Source organism: Tamandua tetradactyla, chromosome 14 (genome assembly GCF_023851605.1).
Source record: "Tamandua tetradactyla isolate mTamTet1 chromosome 14, mTamTet1.pri, whole genome shotgun sequence".
NCBI classification, from domain to species: Eukaryota; Metazoa; Chordata; class Mammalia; order Pilosa; family Myrmecophagidae; genus Tamandua; species Tamandua tetradactyla.
The window spans coordinates 73,013,683-73,030,355 of record NC_135340.1 but is presented as its reverse complement, the minus strand read 5'-3'; the positions used below and the strand labels follow the sequence as shown (position 1 = coordinate 73,030,355).

Sequence of the window (16,673 nt, the reverse complement as noted above, 5' to 3'; positions counted from 1 at the left end):
CTGCATACTTTCAGATTTCGCACATTCAGAAATAGAAAAACCAGGTCTCGCTCTAGCACCTGACAAATTACTTTACAGGACAAGGCCACGAAGTGAATCTAGTTGTACTTGAGTTAACCTTGGAAACCATACACTTAGCAGCAGGACATGACCTGTGAAGAAAAGCCCTAAATAAATGAGATGGGCAATTACTGGTTCAAGATCAAGGACGTGTCCTGCCCTAGCCTCCTGCAACACGAGCACATCAGTGAGATTATTTAGAAGGAAAAAGAAAAAAGAACACACTAGCATTACCTGAGTATTTGTGGCAGAAGGAAAAGCCTTCACTGAAATTTTCTTGGCACAAGGATCAGGCAAAGCTGCTGGTGCCCGATTCTGTAACATCACCGTAGCAGTGGCTGTTTTAATTTCCTCATCCTTTTTACTCTGTGCTGGGAGGGAGGATGCAGAAACCATGGACCTTTGCTGGCTACCTTTGCTTTCTTGAACTTTCTCATCTTTGGTCTGCTGGGGAGGCTTGGGGTGGGCCCAGTGAGCCCCCTGAGCGGTTCCCTGCAGCTTTGCCAAGGTCCAGTCCAGGCCTTGTTTCCCACGGGGCTCCTGGGACGGCGTTTTCTGCGGGCACACTTGGGAAGGCCGGAGGAGATGTTCACTTGACTTGCCCAAGTTCCTACTAAACTCGGTCAGGTACTCTGAGTTCCCTTGGAGGCCAAAAGGGAAGGCACTGTCCACACTTCGGGACCTTTTTCTGTCATCCGCGTTGATTCTGTTTCGCTTCCCAGCCCTTCCTCTCCTCTGAAGCCCAGGTTTTTGATCAAATTTTTCAATCAACTGATCCACACCGGGGAGCGATCCCGTATCGATATCCCGCCCCGTTCCTGGCAAGAAGGGGATATACCTTCTATTCTCATGACGATTCACATTGTCGGCATGGATGGCGCAGTCTTGATCGTCAAGTAAAAACCTGTACAAAGAGTTGGCCGAGGTGGGAGTTGTGGACGAACAGGAGGACCTCCGTGACCGACAGCTGTCCAGCACGGGTCCGGCTGAATCTTGTCGCCGGAAGGGAAGAACATCTGGCCTCGTCTTCTTGGCTTCTTGGTGGGTATGGGGGCTATGGGCAGTCAGGGACTTCTCCCCACGTGAGAGGGCCTCGTCCGCCGCCCCTCCCTTCGTGCAGCTCTGAACATTTACACACACTGAGGTCTGCTTCTTGGGGTCAGCTATGACCACAGAGCTGCACAGGCGAATGGCTGTCACGCTGGGTTTGGGCAGATCTTCCTGGGGAGGGCTTGTGGGCTGGGAATTGCTAGGTTTGGGAAAGCAAGTCCAAGGCTTCTTATCAGTGGTACCTTCTACTGTTAAAGGTTTTAGCCAATTACCCTCAGGGGGAGTTTGGTGGTTTTGTAAATTCAACTCATTCTTTTCAGGGTTGTAGGGTTGCAAAAGCTCCGGGTGCCTCTGAAAGTTCAGCACATGGGATGGCTTCACCGGCCCCTCTTTACGCTCTAGAACTCCATTCTTGCCCTCATGGAGAGAGGGTGGCTTCAGATTTCTCGTTGGGCTGGGCTGGGCATATGGGTTTTCTGGGAACTGCAATTCTTTGGCACTGTTCTCCTCTAGAGCAGATCCATCGTTGGAATGGAGAGGCAGGTTGTCTATCACTGGGGGTGGAAATAGTGGCCCATTTTCAGAAAAAGATGTGTCTGCTAGACACTGCTCCGTGTTATTCAAGACTATGTAGGGGTGGCCATCGATGCCCTGTACCCTGATACTAACACCATAGGAGCCTGCCTTAGAGTGCTGGGGATTCCTTGATTTTTTGCTTTCATCACTGGCGAGCCTTAAGTGGACACCATATTCCTGCTGTACATGTTGATATTCACCAAAATACAGCTCCATGGTTCACTGTTCCAGCTGGCAGGGAAAGACGGGGTAAAAAGAGGACATTACATTAGAATTACGCCTGTTTAAATGAAGATCATGGCAATTAAGAGGAGAAAATCTAAAGTTCAAAGAAAACAACACTTTGAACAGCAAGGGCACTTCAGAACAGCACTTTCTGGATGCCCCTGGGCCCACGTGACCGTGGTGTTTGTCAACACTGGGCTTGGACCCTCGCCTCTGACGGACAACTGGTGTGCTCACTTTGGCATCATGGCATGCGGGTTATTGTGGCTGCATTTTTTTTTCTCTTCATTGGTTTCTTCACACTTTATACCATTTATTTTTAACCAACAGAATATTCCAGTTAACAGCATTTGAGAACCAGTTAATTTTCCATGAAAATACTTAACAGCTAAGGAATTCTGATGTTCACCATTTTTCCCCCTTTTTTCCTTATACTGCTAATTTCCCTGCCAAAACAACACTTTTAGCCTATTTTGTGTGGAATCCTGCTTTGAAATCTGTAACACTATTTATTTGGACAAACCACTTAAAACATTTTTTTACTTTAGGAAATCAACTGTTCATGAGTCCGTCTGTGAGAATAAATGATTACAAATAATTTTCAATATTTTTTCTTACTCAAAGAGTTCAGGTAGTGCACTGATCTGAAAAACTCTCTACAAAGTGGAAGGCTTGGGTTTTTTTTCTTTTCTGATGTGTCATGATGCCAAGAATCATTGCCTTCACCTATTTGGGGTAGCACCTGCATCAGAAAACTGGACACAGCCCACCAGGCAGATGCAGACCTGCCCCCCACTCTGAGATACCCTCACCGGAAAGTCACTGCTACCACTCCGGAAAAATTCAGCAGCAGAGGATACCCGGGAGGAATAGGAACTACTGGTCATAGATGCCAGCTGCCTCATTTCTTTCGCCATCAGGGGTCATTGAGAGAGTTCTTTCTATTCCAGGGTCAATCTGGTAGCATCTTTCCTAAGAAAATCATCATCTGATCCACATTTTCGAATTTGTTTGCACAGGGTTTTACAAAGAATAAATATTTCTTCTCTGCTATTTCTTGTCATCTAATTTTGCTTATTTGTGTTTTCCCCTTTTTGTTGGTTAGGCTAGCTACTAGAATAGGTTCGTGTATATGTATGTGTATATGTGTATATATACATATGTTTTCTTTTAATTGTTGTTCCCCTAAAGAACTAGATATTAGATTTAGATGGATCAATCAATTCTTTTCTTAATTTTCTAATTTACTGAGTTCTAGTTTATTCTTTATTACTTCCATCTGTCTTCCTTTATTTCATTTTCTTCTTCTGTTTCTAATTTCTTGACTTGGATGCATCAATTGTTTATTTTCACTCCTTAATTATATCCCATAAATTATGGTATGGAGCTGTGTCAGTTAAGAATTATGTGGACTCCTACTAACAAAGGCACCAAAAATAGCAGCTTCAATTGCTGAAAAGGCAGCCAACAGTTTCTGCCACAGTAATGTTTGCATTATTATTTTCTAGATTATTGTCAGTTTATGGTTTTATTTCTCCTTTGACCCAAGAGTTGTTTTGGAGAAAAAAATTTCATATCCAATATTTTTGTTGTTATTCTGGTTGTTTGGGTTCAGACAGTCTTCGTTGTATGTGTTTCTAAACTTAGTGTATTGTGGTCAGAAAATGAAGTCTCCACTATTTCTTTTGTAAAAAAAATGTATTACAGTCACCTTTGTGAGCAAATACATGGACGAGTTTTTGCATTATCTCCCCAATTTCAATTATTTCACTATCTCCACTTTTATTTTTATCAGTTATACTCACATTCTTAATGTAATTATTAACCAAAGTAGAACATTATTAACCAAAGACATCATGAAAACCTACACTTTCCACCTCCACCCTTTTCCAAATCCTGATCACATTTCCCAGAGGCAACCAAATGCAATTTCAGCTCTATCTTCTAGTGCTTACCTCCATGTTGCAGTAAACAGGACAAACTGGGATTTCTTTGATCAGTTTTACACAGCTACTGACTTCCTCTTATGGTAGATGGCACACCATATGTACATTCTACTTCTCATTGTACTAACTTCCCAATAATAAAAGAACCAATCATTTACACTATTATGATCATATAAATGTTGTTCATTAGAAAGCCAAGTTGTATACTATTATCTTTTCATATTAAAAAAATTTTAGCTTTCCTAGCACTAAAAATGACTACTTTTTTTACTGTCTAGTTTTCTTATATACCTATTCTTAAATCCTTCAATGAGCTACCATCACCTCTGTTATATGCTTACCAGTATTAATTTCCAAATAATCAAAATATCAGATAATTTGGTCATCCTGTTCCCTGGCAACCTCCTTCCTTCAGCCCTCTCCTGCCCTATGCTAGGGTCTAATTGCTTTCTTTTTTTTTGATGCTATCTTGTTCCCTGAGGTTCATGTCTTCAACTTTCTTAGTTTACCCATTTGGTCTGATGGAGCACACTTTCAAGAGCTTTCCAAGAAAAGAACCAAGGGAGTAATTATTCTGAGTCCTTGTATTTGGGGTAATGTCTTTATTTTCTGTTTACTTTTGATCGACAGTCTAGCTGGGTATAAAATCAAGATTTGTTTAGAAACAAACATTTGAAAGTATTATTCCACTATCTTCTAGTATCAGAGATGCTGCTAAATTTTTCATGCTATTGTGACATCTTTTCCTTTGTGTATGACATTTTCATTTTTCTCAGAGATTTCAGAATATTTTCTTTATGCTTCGTGTTTTGAAATTTCACAATGAAAGACCAGGGTGTGGGTCTTTTAAAATTAATATCTTAGGCACTTAAGATACTCTTTCAACTGGGAAATACATGCCTTTAGTTCTACGAAAATTTCTTTTATTACTTCTGTGACAGTTTCTCTCCATTTTTTTCTGTTCTTGTTTTTTAGATCTACTATATTGGTAATGCTGAATCAGTAGGACTGAATTTCTAATGTTCTTATTTCTCTTCTCTTGTATTTTTCAACTGTCTACTTTGTTATACTTTTTGAGAGAGATATCGATATCCTCAACTTTTTTTAATTTCAACTACTGAATTTGGAATTCCCCAAATTTCTTTCTTGTTCTCCAATTGTTTCTACTTCAAAATTTCTCCTTTGGACATGAAATAGCTTTTCTTATGTCTCTGAGGATATTAACTGTAACTTTTTTCAAAATTTGTTTCTGTTTTCTGCAACATTTCCATCTTCTTCAAGGTTTCGTCTCTGTCTTTCACATGGAACGCTTTTCTAATATGATTGGTGATTCATACTGCCTAATCCTATTTAGGAGAGAAGCACCAAAAGCAGGTTGGAGGCTCTGTGTCTGGAAAGGACTTATTCACAGTGAGCTTCAATTAATATGGAAAAAGAGGTGCCATGCTTTCTATTGAGGAACCCACAAATTTCAATATCTGGAACAGTTTTCCTCGTGCTATTAAATTTCCTCAAGAAAACAATCCTCCAATTCACTGCTAGGGTTGAGCATGCCTGGCCACTGACATCATAGGATGGGGGCAGAGGAAGAGCACTGGAAATCCCAGCTCTTAATTAATTTCCCCGATTTCAGTCACCCACAGCCACCTCCCAACACTATTCCAGTTCAATTTCTCCAGAGAGCAGACCTCCAGCTGCTACTTGAGTAGAGGCCAGGCACAGGCACAGGTAAGTGTCCAGATGCCCAGGATATAAAGAAGATCCTGAAGGTCCAACTGTTTTAGCTCTCAAGGCTCTTAACTAATTCCCTGGAATTTGGTCTCTCACGCCTGCTTTCTCACAGTAACTGATGACTTCCATTTCTGAGCTCTCAGTATTTCTGCAGGTGAATCACCTTATTTCCATACCGCTGGCACTTTAGCTTGAAGCTGCTGTATCACTCTGATAATTCAACTGCCACCACTCTCTTTGCTTCAGCTCTTCTCTGCTAAGGTCTCCACTGCCATTCTTTGTCTTTATAGGGGTAAACATTTTTAAATTCATTTACTATCTGTTTAGTAGGACTTTGAAAAGGAGATAAATATGTTCAGTTTACCTGCTTTTAAACTTACCGAGCTTAACAAGGCTAACAATATTTGTGAAACACTTCAATATTAAGGACAAGTATAGAGCAGATGTGCTCTTAGACCGATGAAGCAATGCACTAAGACCAAAATGACTGAATATGCCTTGATCCCTTGTTTTCCAAGCAGCACTGGCATGTTTTTTGTTTTCTTTTTATTCTGGATCTCTAAACGTGCTGTGTTTATTCAAGTTTATAGAAAATATTTTTTAATAGAGGAACTTCTGTACAAACAAATTTATTCACTGATCCCTTTTCTGTGGTGTAATTGTATTATTCCACATGCTGATCATCTTTTCTTATGCTGAGTGGACTTTTGGACAAAAATATTTTACCAATATTTATTAATAAAATTCTTGTCTAGGGCTTATTGTCCTTTTCATTAGTTAGTGCTACTACAGTCAACACTACCTATATTTCAATCTTTGAGTCAGGCCAACTTGGTTTTATTACAGTCTTGGCTCTCTGCTGGTAAATTCATCTGCATATGCGAATTTCAAGAAATGTCCACAATTTACATCTCCTTGACAATAAAACTCAATCCAATATTTTTCTGGAATAACATTTCTCAACTGGGCACCGGTGTCTCACACCAACGTGGATTTCCGTCCCAAAATGTAAACACCGAATTAATGAATGAATATAAGGACAGCTGTTCTCCATTTTCAGATACCAGGTGACATTAGGATCATAATACACGCCCCAGCCACACTTGCTCAGTTGGGGAAAAGGCCAACCAAGGGCTTACATAATTTGGCAGTAAATGCTGATCAACTGCCAGGACGTAATATTGTGGGCACTTGGCAAATAAAAGTGGTGTTTTGGAGTAGAAATAATGCTTTTGGAAAAAAGACCACTAAATGATGATAATTGCTTTAGTTAGTGAGATCAGTGAGTGTGTCTGTGCATCAGAACAAAGAGCTAAGCTCTTTGGAAAGAACTATGAACTTATGCCAAATAGAAACATTTCCTCTCCCTGGGCCATCACATGTTATCGGCTGAGCACAGAGATTAGTCACATAATGCTGATTCACACATATCCCCTATTCCCTCTTTTCCACCCTAATTCCCAGCGGCACCTCCAAGACTTGGAAGACTAGTAAGCCATTCCAGAGACCACGACGGCTACTGAGGAAATGCAGCTGGGCAATCTGCAGCCCTTGCAGCAGGGCTTGCCTCTCCCTCCCGGGATAACAGTCCCCACCAGCCAGGTCCAGGCCCGCCCAAACACCAAGCGTAGCGCCTGCCAGGAGAGAACAACTTGATACATGTTTGGTTTTTTGTGGCGGGGGGTGGTGGTGTATGGTCTGGGAATCGAACCCGGGTCTCCCACATGGAAGGTGAGCATGCTACCACTGAACCACCCATGCACCCCTATGTTAGCTTTTAATGAACAATTCTACATTACTGTACAAGCTACTTAAAACAGTACCTAAAGGGCAGGCCACGGTGGCTCAGCAGGTAAGAGTGCTTGCCTGCCATGCCCGAGGACCCAGGTTTGATTCCCGGTGCCTGCCCATATAAAAAATATATATATACAGACTTAAAAAATAAAAAAAAATAAAAAAACAGTACCTAAAGCAGAAGTGAGGAGCTAATGAATCCCCTTTCAGTCTTGAGCTTAATTCGAGGATATAAGACGGGAGTCACAAACCAAAAGTGCCCTCCCGTGTGTGGGACGGACCCTGCGGCTGGCTCACTGAGACGTTCAGGTGGAAGCCATTGCGAATCTGTAATAATGAGCTCAAATTAAAACCTGTAAACAGACAAAATGCTAATCCTAAAGGACTTGCTCGTAGGAGTGGTGGGAACACATGAGTTTTATGTGGTAATACCCACAGCAGAACCTCAAGTAGATAAAAATGAAAAATCAGAGCGTGGGAAACCTAAGGTTAGTAAAACATATACTGATTTCGATGTATTCTCAAACATGACAGAAACAGGAAGTCTTAACTAAACTAAACCTTTTGAATTATCTATCTATGCATTCTATAGTGAAAAGATAGGAAACTAACCCCACTTTTAAGATTTCAAAGGAAATATGCAGCATGCCTTCAGAACATGCTGGGAAAACAATTTCAAAAATAAACTTTAAATGAAATGTATGAAAATGAAAGCAGAGTCGTTGTCTTCTCTACACAGTTTAGTGTAGTCTGAATCTCTTTAAATGATTATGAATTGCTTTTACAATGACAACCAAAACTTTTCTATTTGGGGAAAAAATATAACATTTTTGATATTGAGTCCTGAACCTTCTCCCTAAATGTATAAAAACACTGGTGGCAAGGAGGAAAAGAAAATCTATAGGAAATTTCCTGTTATATAGGCTTGGAGACCTTGGAGAATCAAGAACTTTGACGATGAGGGGTCCCTGGGTCTGTGGGTGTCTGGGAGCTTGGGTGCCAAGGACCCCCCACTTCCCTCTGGAAGTCCACCTGCTTCCTTTCCCCAGGAGTCTCCTGCCATATCAACAGCTGTCCCACTTTGTTTGTGGTCCTACTTCTCTTTTCTTAACTGGTTAGCATGCATATTACCAATTAATTCATGGTGCTTTTTATGTTCCCAACTTTCCTCTTAAAATTCAAGCGATTGACATTTTATGTCTTCGTGGCTTCTGAAATAACACAAAATGAACGTACAAAAAAGTGTTTAAGGTATGTTGTTATTCACCCTTTTCACCTCTTGAAATGCTTTCTACGAGTCCTCCCGCCCATACAGAGCTCACTAAGGTATTAAAAGTTAACCATTCTGAAGGGAAGTAACAGAGCACAACTCCCTGGGGCAAAGGAGAGAAACTTTTCTAACTCATGGGATCAACATTTTCAGGAGGGAAAGAAGGTCTGAGAGCCCTTTTACTCGTGGCACTCATCTCATAGATTTAAGAGAAACAGATGTTTAGGGTCCAACAGAAAACTGAAAGATAATACAGCTCTTCCCTGCAGTTTGAATGACACTGAAGTGTCCAGAAATATGTAGCTGTTTGTTTTAGCATGCTGCTAAGTATTTCTTCCTGCCTAATTTTCAAAAATTAACAAAATCTAAGAATTTTGGATTCGTTTGAGGGCATCAGCTTGCAGCTGCACTGGTGCACAAATTTAAAATATTTGGAAGAATTCTTAATTAGGAATTCTTAATAAAATATACTTTCAAATTTAATTGCAAACATTTTTTGCACAATGAAGTAAAAATAAAATTCATGTGCTCTGTAAATCTGTAATGGAGACTAAAACACACACACACACACACACACAAATGAAGCCCTCTATCATACATATTTTTTCTCTGGACATCTGAAAATTTCATTCTTTCAACCCCTACCCCCACTCTGATGAAATTTTTTTCTCCCATAGCTTTAAAGTTTCCAGGCATTCTTCCTCTTTGTTTCTCTTACCATCATGACACCTTAGCTCCTACTTTCTAGCTTTCCTATCCCCTCTACGAGAACTCACCACCACCTAAAATCAGTCCCACACTTTGAACCACTCACTGCCAGCAGTCCACCACCACTGACTGCCATGTTGCAGGGCACCTTAGAAGCTACACCACAGGAGAGGCGCTGGGGAGGTTACACACATCATAAAAATTCCATTCATAGTTCAAGATTTTGGCTTTGCTCCTTGGTCAAAAGCCAGACTTTCCCTGGAAGCAATCATGTACACTTTAGTATAACTGAGAAGATGCAAAGTAATTATGCTGAAAAGGAGAACACACAAGAAGTCTAACTTCCTAAAATAGCAGGAAAGGAAATTAGAGACATGAAGCATAGGTTTGGGGAACAGATAGACTCAGTTCAAATCCCAGCTCTGGACAAGTTCTTAAACCTCTCCAAGTACTTTCCCATCTCTAAAGTTCAATTACTAATAATGACTTCATAAATTGTATACTGTGTGCAAAATTGAATAACAGGAATCTGGAAATTAAAAAAAACTTTCAGCATTTAAAGCATAAAATGCTTTTAAATACTTACAAGGCAAAAGCTAAAAAGCCCACTGGTTAACCGGACAGCTTTAACCACCAACATCCTGAAATATTTAATTAATTAAGAAATCAGAGAACTGAGAAGCTAACTACAGTGCTGTGCCTATAGCAGGAGTTTAGTATTTGTTGAACGAATAACTTCATGCTACTATATAGAAAAGGTCTTAGTCAGAGATAGCAAATCACAACACTCATGCTGTCATTTCCCATAAGGAGCCTGAGTTCGAAACATACCAATAAAAAGTTATCATCACATTCTCCCACTAAGCCCAAATCTGGCTTCAGAATCCTTCACTCCTGCAGTTGACGTAGGCATAAAATAAAACTCACCTGCCATCCTTAATATAGCTACACAGAAGCCAAAATATCCAAAAATAAAAAACTTTCTAAAACCAAGTGGAGTCTTTGTTGTCTCAAGGTTGTCCCCTAGCTACATTATGGTTATTATCTAAAAATCTAAAGCTATTTAAACTCAAGCCTTATTCTACTGTCACATTATTGGCATTAATGCAAGTATATCAGTCCACCAAGCGAAAGAGAACATTTCTGCAGGCGCACAGCAAGAGAAGAGTGTACCATCCTGACACTGTATACCAGCCCTGTTTTTTATGAGCTTTACTTTCAACATTTTTTCCATCCAGTGAAAAACTGTCCTCTCTACAGCTACAAAACAATCCTGGTCTTTCTTCAAGGCTCACCTAATCCAAGCAGCTTCCTGAACTCTTCTCTGGCGTTCCATCATTCTGAGTCAATTCCACAGTTTAGCATAGGCTTTTTAGTACTGGATTCTTTTGTGGATTAGTTTTGTCCAAACAACTACAATTTTAAGTTTTTTCAAATAATTCGGCGTCAGACATAGGTCCCTCCTGGATGCCAGGTTTCTTTCTTCCTTATGTTATCTCATTTGATAACAGCACAGCACTCCTGCATGGGGGATCCTATTTCCTCCACTTTAAAGACGAGGAGACTGATGGCTAAGCAATTTCTCCCACGTTCTCACTCGAGTCAAAGGCAGCACCAGGATTTCGACCCCGATTTTTCTGTCTCCAAGCCTTTTCCTTCAGCAAGGATCACGTGTGCATTTTTCTGCCTTCCAAAGTAGGTCGTACAATCATGTAAGATTTGGTTACTGGATAGCTCTGGACAAAATCTGTCACCTTGCCCCGCTCCGCTGGTGTACCAGCAAAGCAGCCTCTTGTCTGTCAGATCCCAACTAAAGGATTACGCCTCAGTGAGGCCTTCTTCCTTGCTGTATTCCCAGCACCCTGCACATAATGGGCACTGGATGAATAAATTAATGCATGAACTAATAAACCACATTCAATGGGGACAGCTCTCTGAATCCTCTTTTAAAACGTGAACAATGTAAAAAAAATTAAAGAAGTAAAGGTTTCCCACAACAAATCCCCTCTGCCCATCCTGCACGCAATCACTAACTCCAGCTAGAATATCTAGAACTGTTTAACACATTAGATCTAGAGCAACAATACCTATGCGACTTCCCTTCCCACCTCCTGCCTCTACATTCACGGGGGGGGGGGGGTGCCCCAGAAGGGGAAAATGGGATCCAGGGTTATCAAGCATCTCTTAAGAGAAGTAAAAGGACATCACGGAATTCCAACAATGCCAAGTATAAAAAGCCTAATTCCCTGGAACATCCTCAAAGAGGATTTCTGCAAAAGTCAATTCGAAACATAAATATTGCCCCCTGGATTGTTTTATGCTTTCTGCAATGTCTCTTGTTGGCCACTCCAAACAACAGATCAAATCAGGGAAACCCATTCATCTTTGTTCTCATTAGGGAAAAGAGAGAAGCGATCAGCATCATGAGCAAACTTGACCAAATAACTGCAAAATCCAGAGCCACAAGAGAAGAGCCTGTTCCATGCCACCTTCCTGTCTCCCTGCCATCATCAATTCACAAGCCAATCAAGTCTCATCAATGTATCGGTTGTTTGCAAGGCTCCTAGACACACGATGCGATAAATAACAGGTGCCTAGATTTGCTCAAAGACGCCTACTGAATACTGTAGAGTGTGGCTATTAAAAACAAATAGAAGATAACACTGTATATTCACCCCAAATATTTAAAAAATAAAAATATGCCTTCTAAAACAGACACCTATCAGATTCCCATATGTGTAAATTCACATCGTCTGCCATTCAAGCCCAGTTACTACCCCGTAGGGTTTGACGACATTGCAGACTTCGTTCCCAGCACGGTGTTCATCCCCAGCATTCTCTTGGGTGGGCGGCAGAGGGAGGGGGAACTACCCCTAACCCCGAAATTATCCCAAATGTGCTGCATCCTGTATTGGCCAGATTATTCAGGTAACTGCAGAACTGGTCATTCTAGATAGCCCAAGCATTTCTGTGTCTGCAACTTCCTATCCGGGTTCCTAAAGCACAGCCACCCACACCCACCTTCCTACTCTGCTCTCCCTCTTGAGCCTCAATGTTATGTTCAGGTGTCAACTTGGCCAAGTGAAGGTGCCTAGTTCTGTTGTTGTGGACATGAGCCAATGGTATGTGAACCTCATCTGTTGCTCATTACTTCTGCAGTCGGCTAGGAGGCATGCCTGCTGCAATGAATGATGTTTGATTTAATTGGCAGGTGCTTAAATGAGAGACTCAACGTAGCACAGCCCAAGCAGCTCAGCATACCTCATCTCAGCACTGGCAGCTCAGCCCAGGCCTTTGGAGATGCAGAAAGGAATCACCCCAGGGAAAGTTGGGATCCAGAGGCCTGGAGAGAAGGCCGGCAGAGAGTACCCTGTGCCTTCCCAGGTAAGAAAGAACCTCAGTTGAAAGTTAGCTGCCTTTCCTCTGAAGAACTAATGAACTAAATCCCCTTTTATTAAAAGCCAATCCGTCTCTGGTGTGTTGCATTCCAGCAGCTAGCCAACTAGAGCACTTGGTCTCCTTGTTTTCTCAGTTCTACATAGCTGTGAGTGAGAGAATCTCAGTGCATATTTAGAATAAGGCAGGGTATAAACAAACACATACCTTCAAATGAAATGTGCATGGGAGAGGGACCATTCAAGTCTCTCTGCAAAGCAAGAATCCACCTACCTCTCAGGATGGGACGCCATATACCAAGAGTCCAGAATTCCTTCCTCTTTGATCTCTCCAGGAGCCAGGGGGAAGGCAGAAGTGCCTGGAGCCAATTTGCATCGGGGGTCCCTGCCTGCAAGCCTTCCCAGCACCCAGGCCCTGTAATTGATGAGTAAAGGCCACTGACTCTATTATCTCTATTTTTAAATATCTTTAGTTTACACAGATATCTCCAGCAAGGAACTTTTACAGTTCATAATATTTTCCTGTAATTGAACCCAATCAGAAATTGAGGTTTCAATTATGTAAACAAAAAAATTAGACATTTTTGACCTTTTAGTATATTCTTTTGTATTAATTTGAACATGGATATTTTTAAATTTCACTCTTCAAAACATGCTAAAATTGAATAGCCCAGTCAGAGCCTCTCTATCCTTATTTAATTAGAAATGGCTTTCCACACGTGTGTGTGGAAAGACTTAATGGTCTTTTCCTGAGCATACCTAGAAAGTTCCTCAGCCACACCTTTAATGCTGCTTGATTCTACTGCAATCACCCACAAGCTGGTATAATGTGCAGATGCCTTTGGAGGAAAAACAATGTTTCAAAGATCCTTAATGTTTCTTACAATTTGCACAAATATCAAAGTACTCTAGTCCTTACATTACCATAAAACCAAAACCAATCTGCACATTAAACACAAACACAATATAAAGCCAACTTAACACAAATTCACACCATTAACTTACTAGGCAAGATACTGTTTATTTTGCTGAAACTAAATCACTCTTCATGGTGGGAAAAGAAAGACACCCTCATCTACCTTCAGGCCGCCCTGACTGAACCATGCACACAGTACCATGGGCAATGGGATGCCTCGATTTCCTGCAACATTTTGTTATGCAAATTGCCACGAAGCCTACATTTGTACCGTCTGCCATAACACTGTCATGTCTTCGCGTGGCAGGATGCCTCATTTATATGTTTGATCCATCTGCCTTGTTATTTTCCAACAGTTCATGATAATTAAAAAACTGTAATATAGCCTGATATCAAAACCGTCATGAGCACAGGTACTGTGCTCATTATCATGTGTCTAGCCGGCAAGTTTGGAAGATGCCAACTTTCAATATGTTTTATTCAATTATTATCAGATTCTTACTGAGAGCCTATGACCGTGCCAAACACTCTTCCACAGCAGTTAAGAGAGAAAAGGTCCCGCCTTCATAGAACTTATCCCCTAGTGGGGAAGAGACAAATAATAAGCAAATGACCTCATACAGTGATGGGTGCTATGAGGAGAATGAAGCAGCTTAAGGGGACAGGTGATGGTGATGGTGGGAGAGTGAAAGTCCATCTCAGATACAGTGGTCAAGAACAGCCTCTCCAAGAACGGAACGCTGGATTTGAGAGGAGATGATGAGATGGCTGCAAGCCATGCAAGTGCCAGGCAGAGAGCAGCAAGTTTAGAGCTCCGGAGGGAAGACATGTGCTAGGCAAGTGTTCCAGTTTGCTAGCTGCTGGAATTCAACACACCAGAGACGGATTGGCTTTTAATAAAAGGGGATTTATTTCATTAGTTCTTCAGAGGAAAGGCAGTTAACTTTCAACTGAGGTTCTTTCTTACATGGGAAGACACAGGGTGATTTCTGGTGGATTTTCTCCAAGCCTCTGGGTTCCAACAACTTTCCCTGGGGTGATTCCTTTCTGTATCTCCAAAGGCCTGGGCTGAGCTGCAAGTGCTGAGATGAGGTGTGCTGAGCTGCCTGGGCTGTGCTATGTTGCGCTCTCTCATTTAAGCACCAGCCAGTTAAGTCAAACATCATTCATTGCAGCAGGCATGCCTCCTAGCCGACTGCAGATGTAATGAGCAACAGATGAGGGTCACGTACCATTGGCTCATGTCCATAGCAACAGAACTACGTGCCTTCACCTGGCCAAGTCGACAACTGAATCTAACTACCACAGCAAGTGTGAGGATCACTAAGAGAACCAGCAAGGTGGCCAGTGTACAGTGCAAGGCGGGAAGAGAAAGGACAACTGAGAGCAGAGAAGTGGGCAGGAGCCAATCACACGGGTCTTGTGAGCCTCAGTAAGAACACTGGATTTTATTCCAAGTGAGACGGAAAGTCACCAAGAAGAGAGGAGCTGTTATTTAAAGCCAGGGAGTAGGTGAGCTCAGCTGGGAAGAAATGTAGATTTAAAAGGGAAGAAGTTGCAGGCAGCGCTCCGGCACCTTGCCAAGCAAAGTGTGCTCCCTTCCAGCAGTAACAGTATCCCTGGGAACATGTTAGAAATGTAAAATCTCAGATCCCATCCCAAACCCCAATGAATCCTTCTCTGCATTTAACAAGATCCACCTGGGTCTATGCTCTAGCACCCTACATCAGGAAGAGAAGGAACAGACAAAGACAACGGAGAAGGAGCAGCCAGTGGGCTAAGGGGAAAACTGGGAGAATGTGACATCCTAGAAGCCAAGGGAAGACAAACCTGAAGAAAGCAATGGTCACGTAAACCAAATGCTGACAAGCAGAGGAAGATTAGAGCTAAAGAGCAACCACTGTGTATCAGGCACATGGGAGATGAAAGGCAATCTTGAGAACTTTGTCTCTGGAATGGGAGGCATGGACGCCTAATCAGAGTGGGCTAACAAAAGAATGGGGTGTGATATTTAGGTTCGGGTGTCAACTTGGCCAGGTGATGGTGTCCAGTTGTTCTGTTGCTGTGGCCTTAAATCATCAGCACGTGAAATTCATCCATGGTTGATTACATCTGCAGTCTGCTAAGGGGAGTGCCTTCCACAATGAGCAAGGCTGAAAAGGAGAAGTCAGAAGTGAGAGAAGGAGCTCAGAACAACCCGGCACAATGCAGCTCAGAGATCAGAGCTGGTTCAGACTCAGCAGTTTGGAGATACAGAAAGGAACTGCCCCAGGGAAAGCTGTTTGAACTCAGAAGCCAGGAGAAAGGGCCAGCCGTCATAGCTATGTGCCTTCCCATGCAACAAAGAAGCCAGAGGAAAGCAAGCTGCCTTTCCTCCAAGGAACTGTAAATGTGTAAGTAAATAAATCCCCTTTGTAAAAGCCAATTTGTAACTAAATAAATCCCCTTTGTAAAAGCCATCTCAGGCGTTTATCATTCCAGCAGCCTTACCAAACTAAAACATGAGGCAATGACAACTCTCAAGGAATTTTAATTATCACTGGAATTAAAGCACAAAAATAAAAGGCTGTCACTGAAAAGTCAAATACCTCTCTTGCTCACCCCTTCCTCTCACCCCATAGACACATAAAAGAAACCCCTACTCGAGCGTGAAATCTCTGCTGTATTCGTTTGTGGGGCAAGTGGTTGGAAGTCTGAGGGGAAGCAAATAAAAAGGTATAACCTAGTATTTCTGCTGAAAGAATTCTGAACCAGAGCTCAGAATTACCTAATTTTATGGAAATTATCCCCTCCCCCCCCACACACACACATGTAGTTCTCTCTTGCAGCTGCCTATTGTCCTGAGTTGCAGCTGAACCTCTAAGGGTGTGACGAAAAGGTTTGGTGTGTGCTTAATTTAAACCAATTGCTGGTTCCGATGGAAATACCTTTTCTCCCTGGGAATGCCAGAAAAGACACTGAGAAGAGAATCAAAACTAGAGAAAGAGTTACTCCTTTTCCCT

General features: G+C 41.9%; 1 protein-coding gene across 4 annotated transcripts in view; it reads right to left on the bottom strand.

The window, feature by feature from the left end:
* Nucleotides 1-16,673, bottom strand: part of CGNL1 (cingulin like 1) — a 162,073-nt gene that overhangs the window by 105,441 nt on the left and 39,959 nt on the right. For 3 of the 4 annotated variants that reach the window (XM_077128019.1, XM_077128023.1, XM_077128020.1), the window contains one exon: nt 295-1,917. In XM_077128019.1, coding sequence (XP_076984134.1) covers nt 295-1,902 — 1,608 coding nt within the window. In that variant the 5' untranslated portion in view covers nt 1,903-1,917. Of the gene's footprint in view, nt 1-294; nt 1,918-7,554; nt 7,710-16,673 lie in introns of all 4 variants that reach the window. The other variant, XM_077128022.1, reaches the window with a different exon arrangement.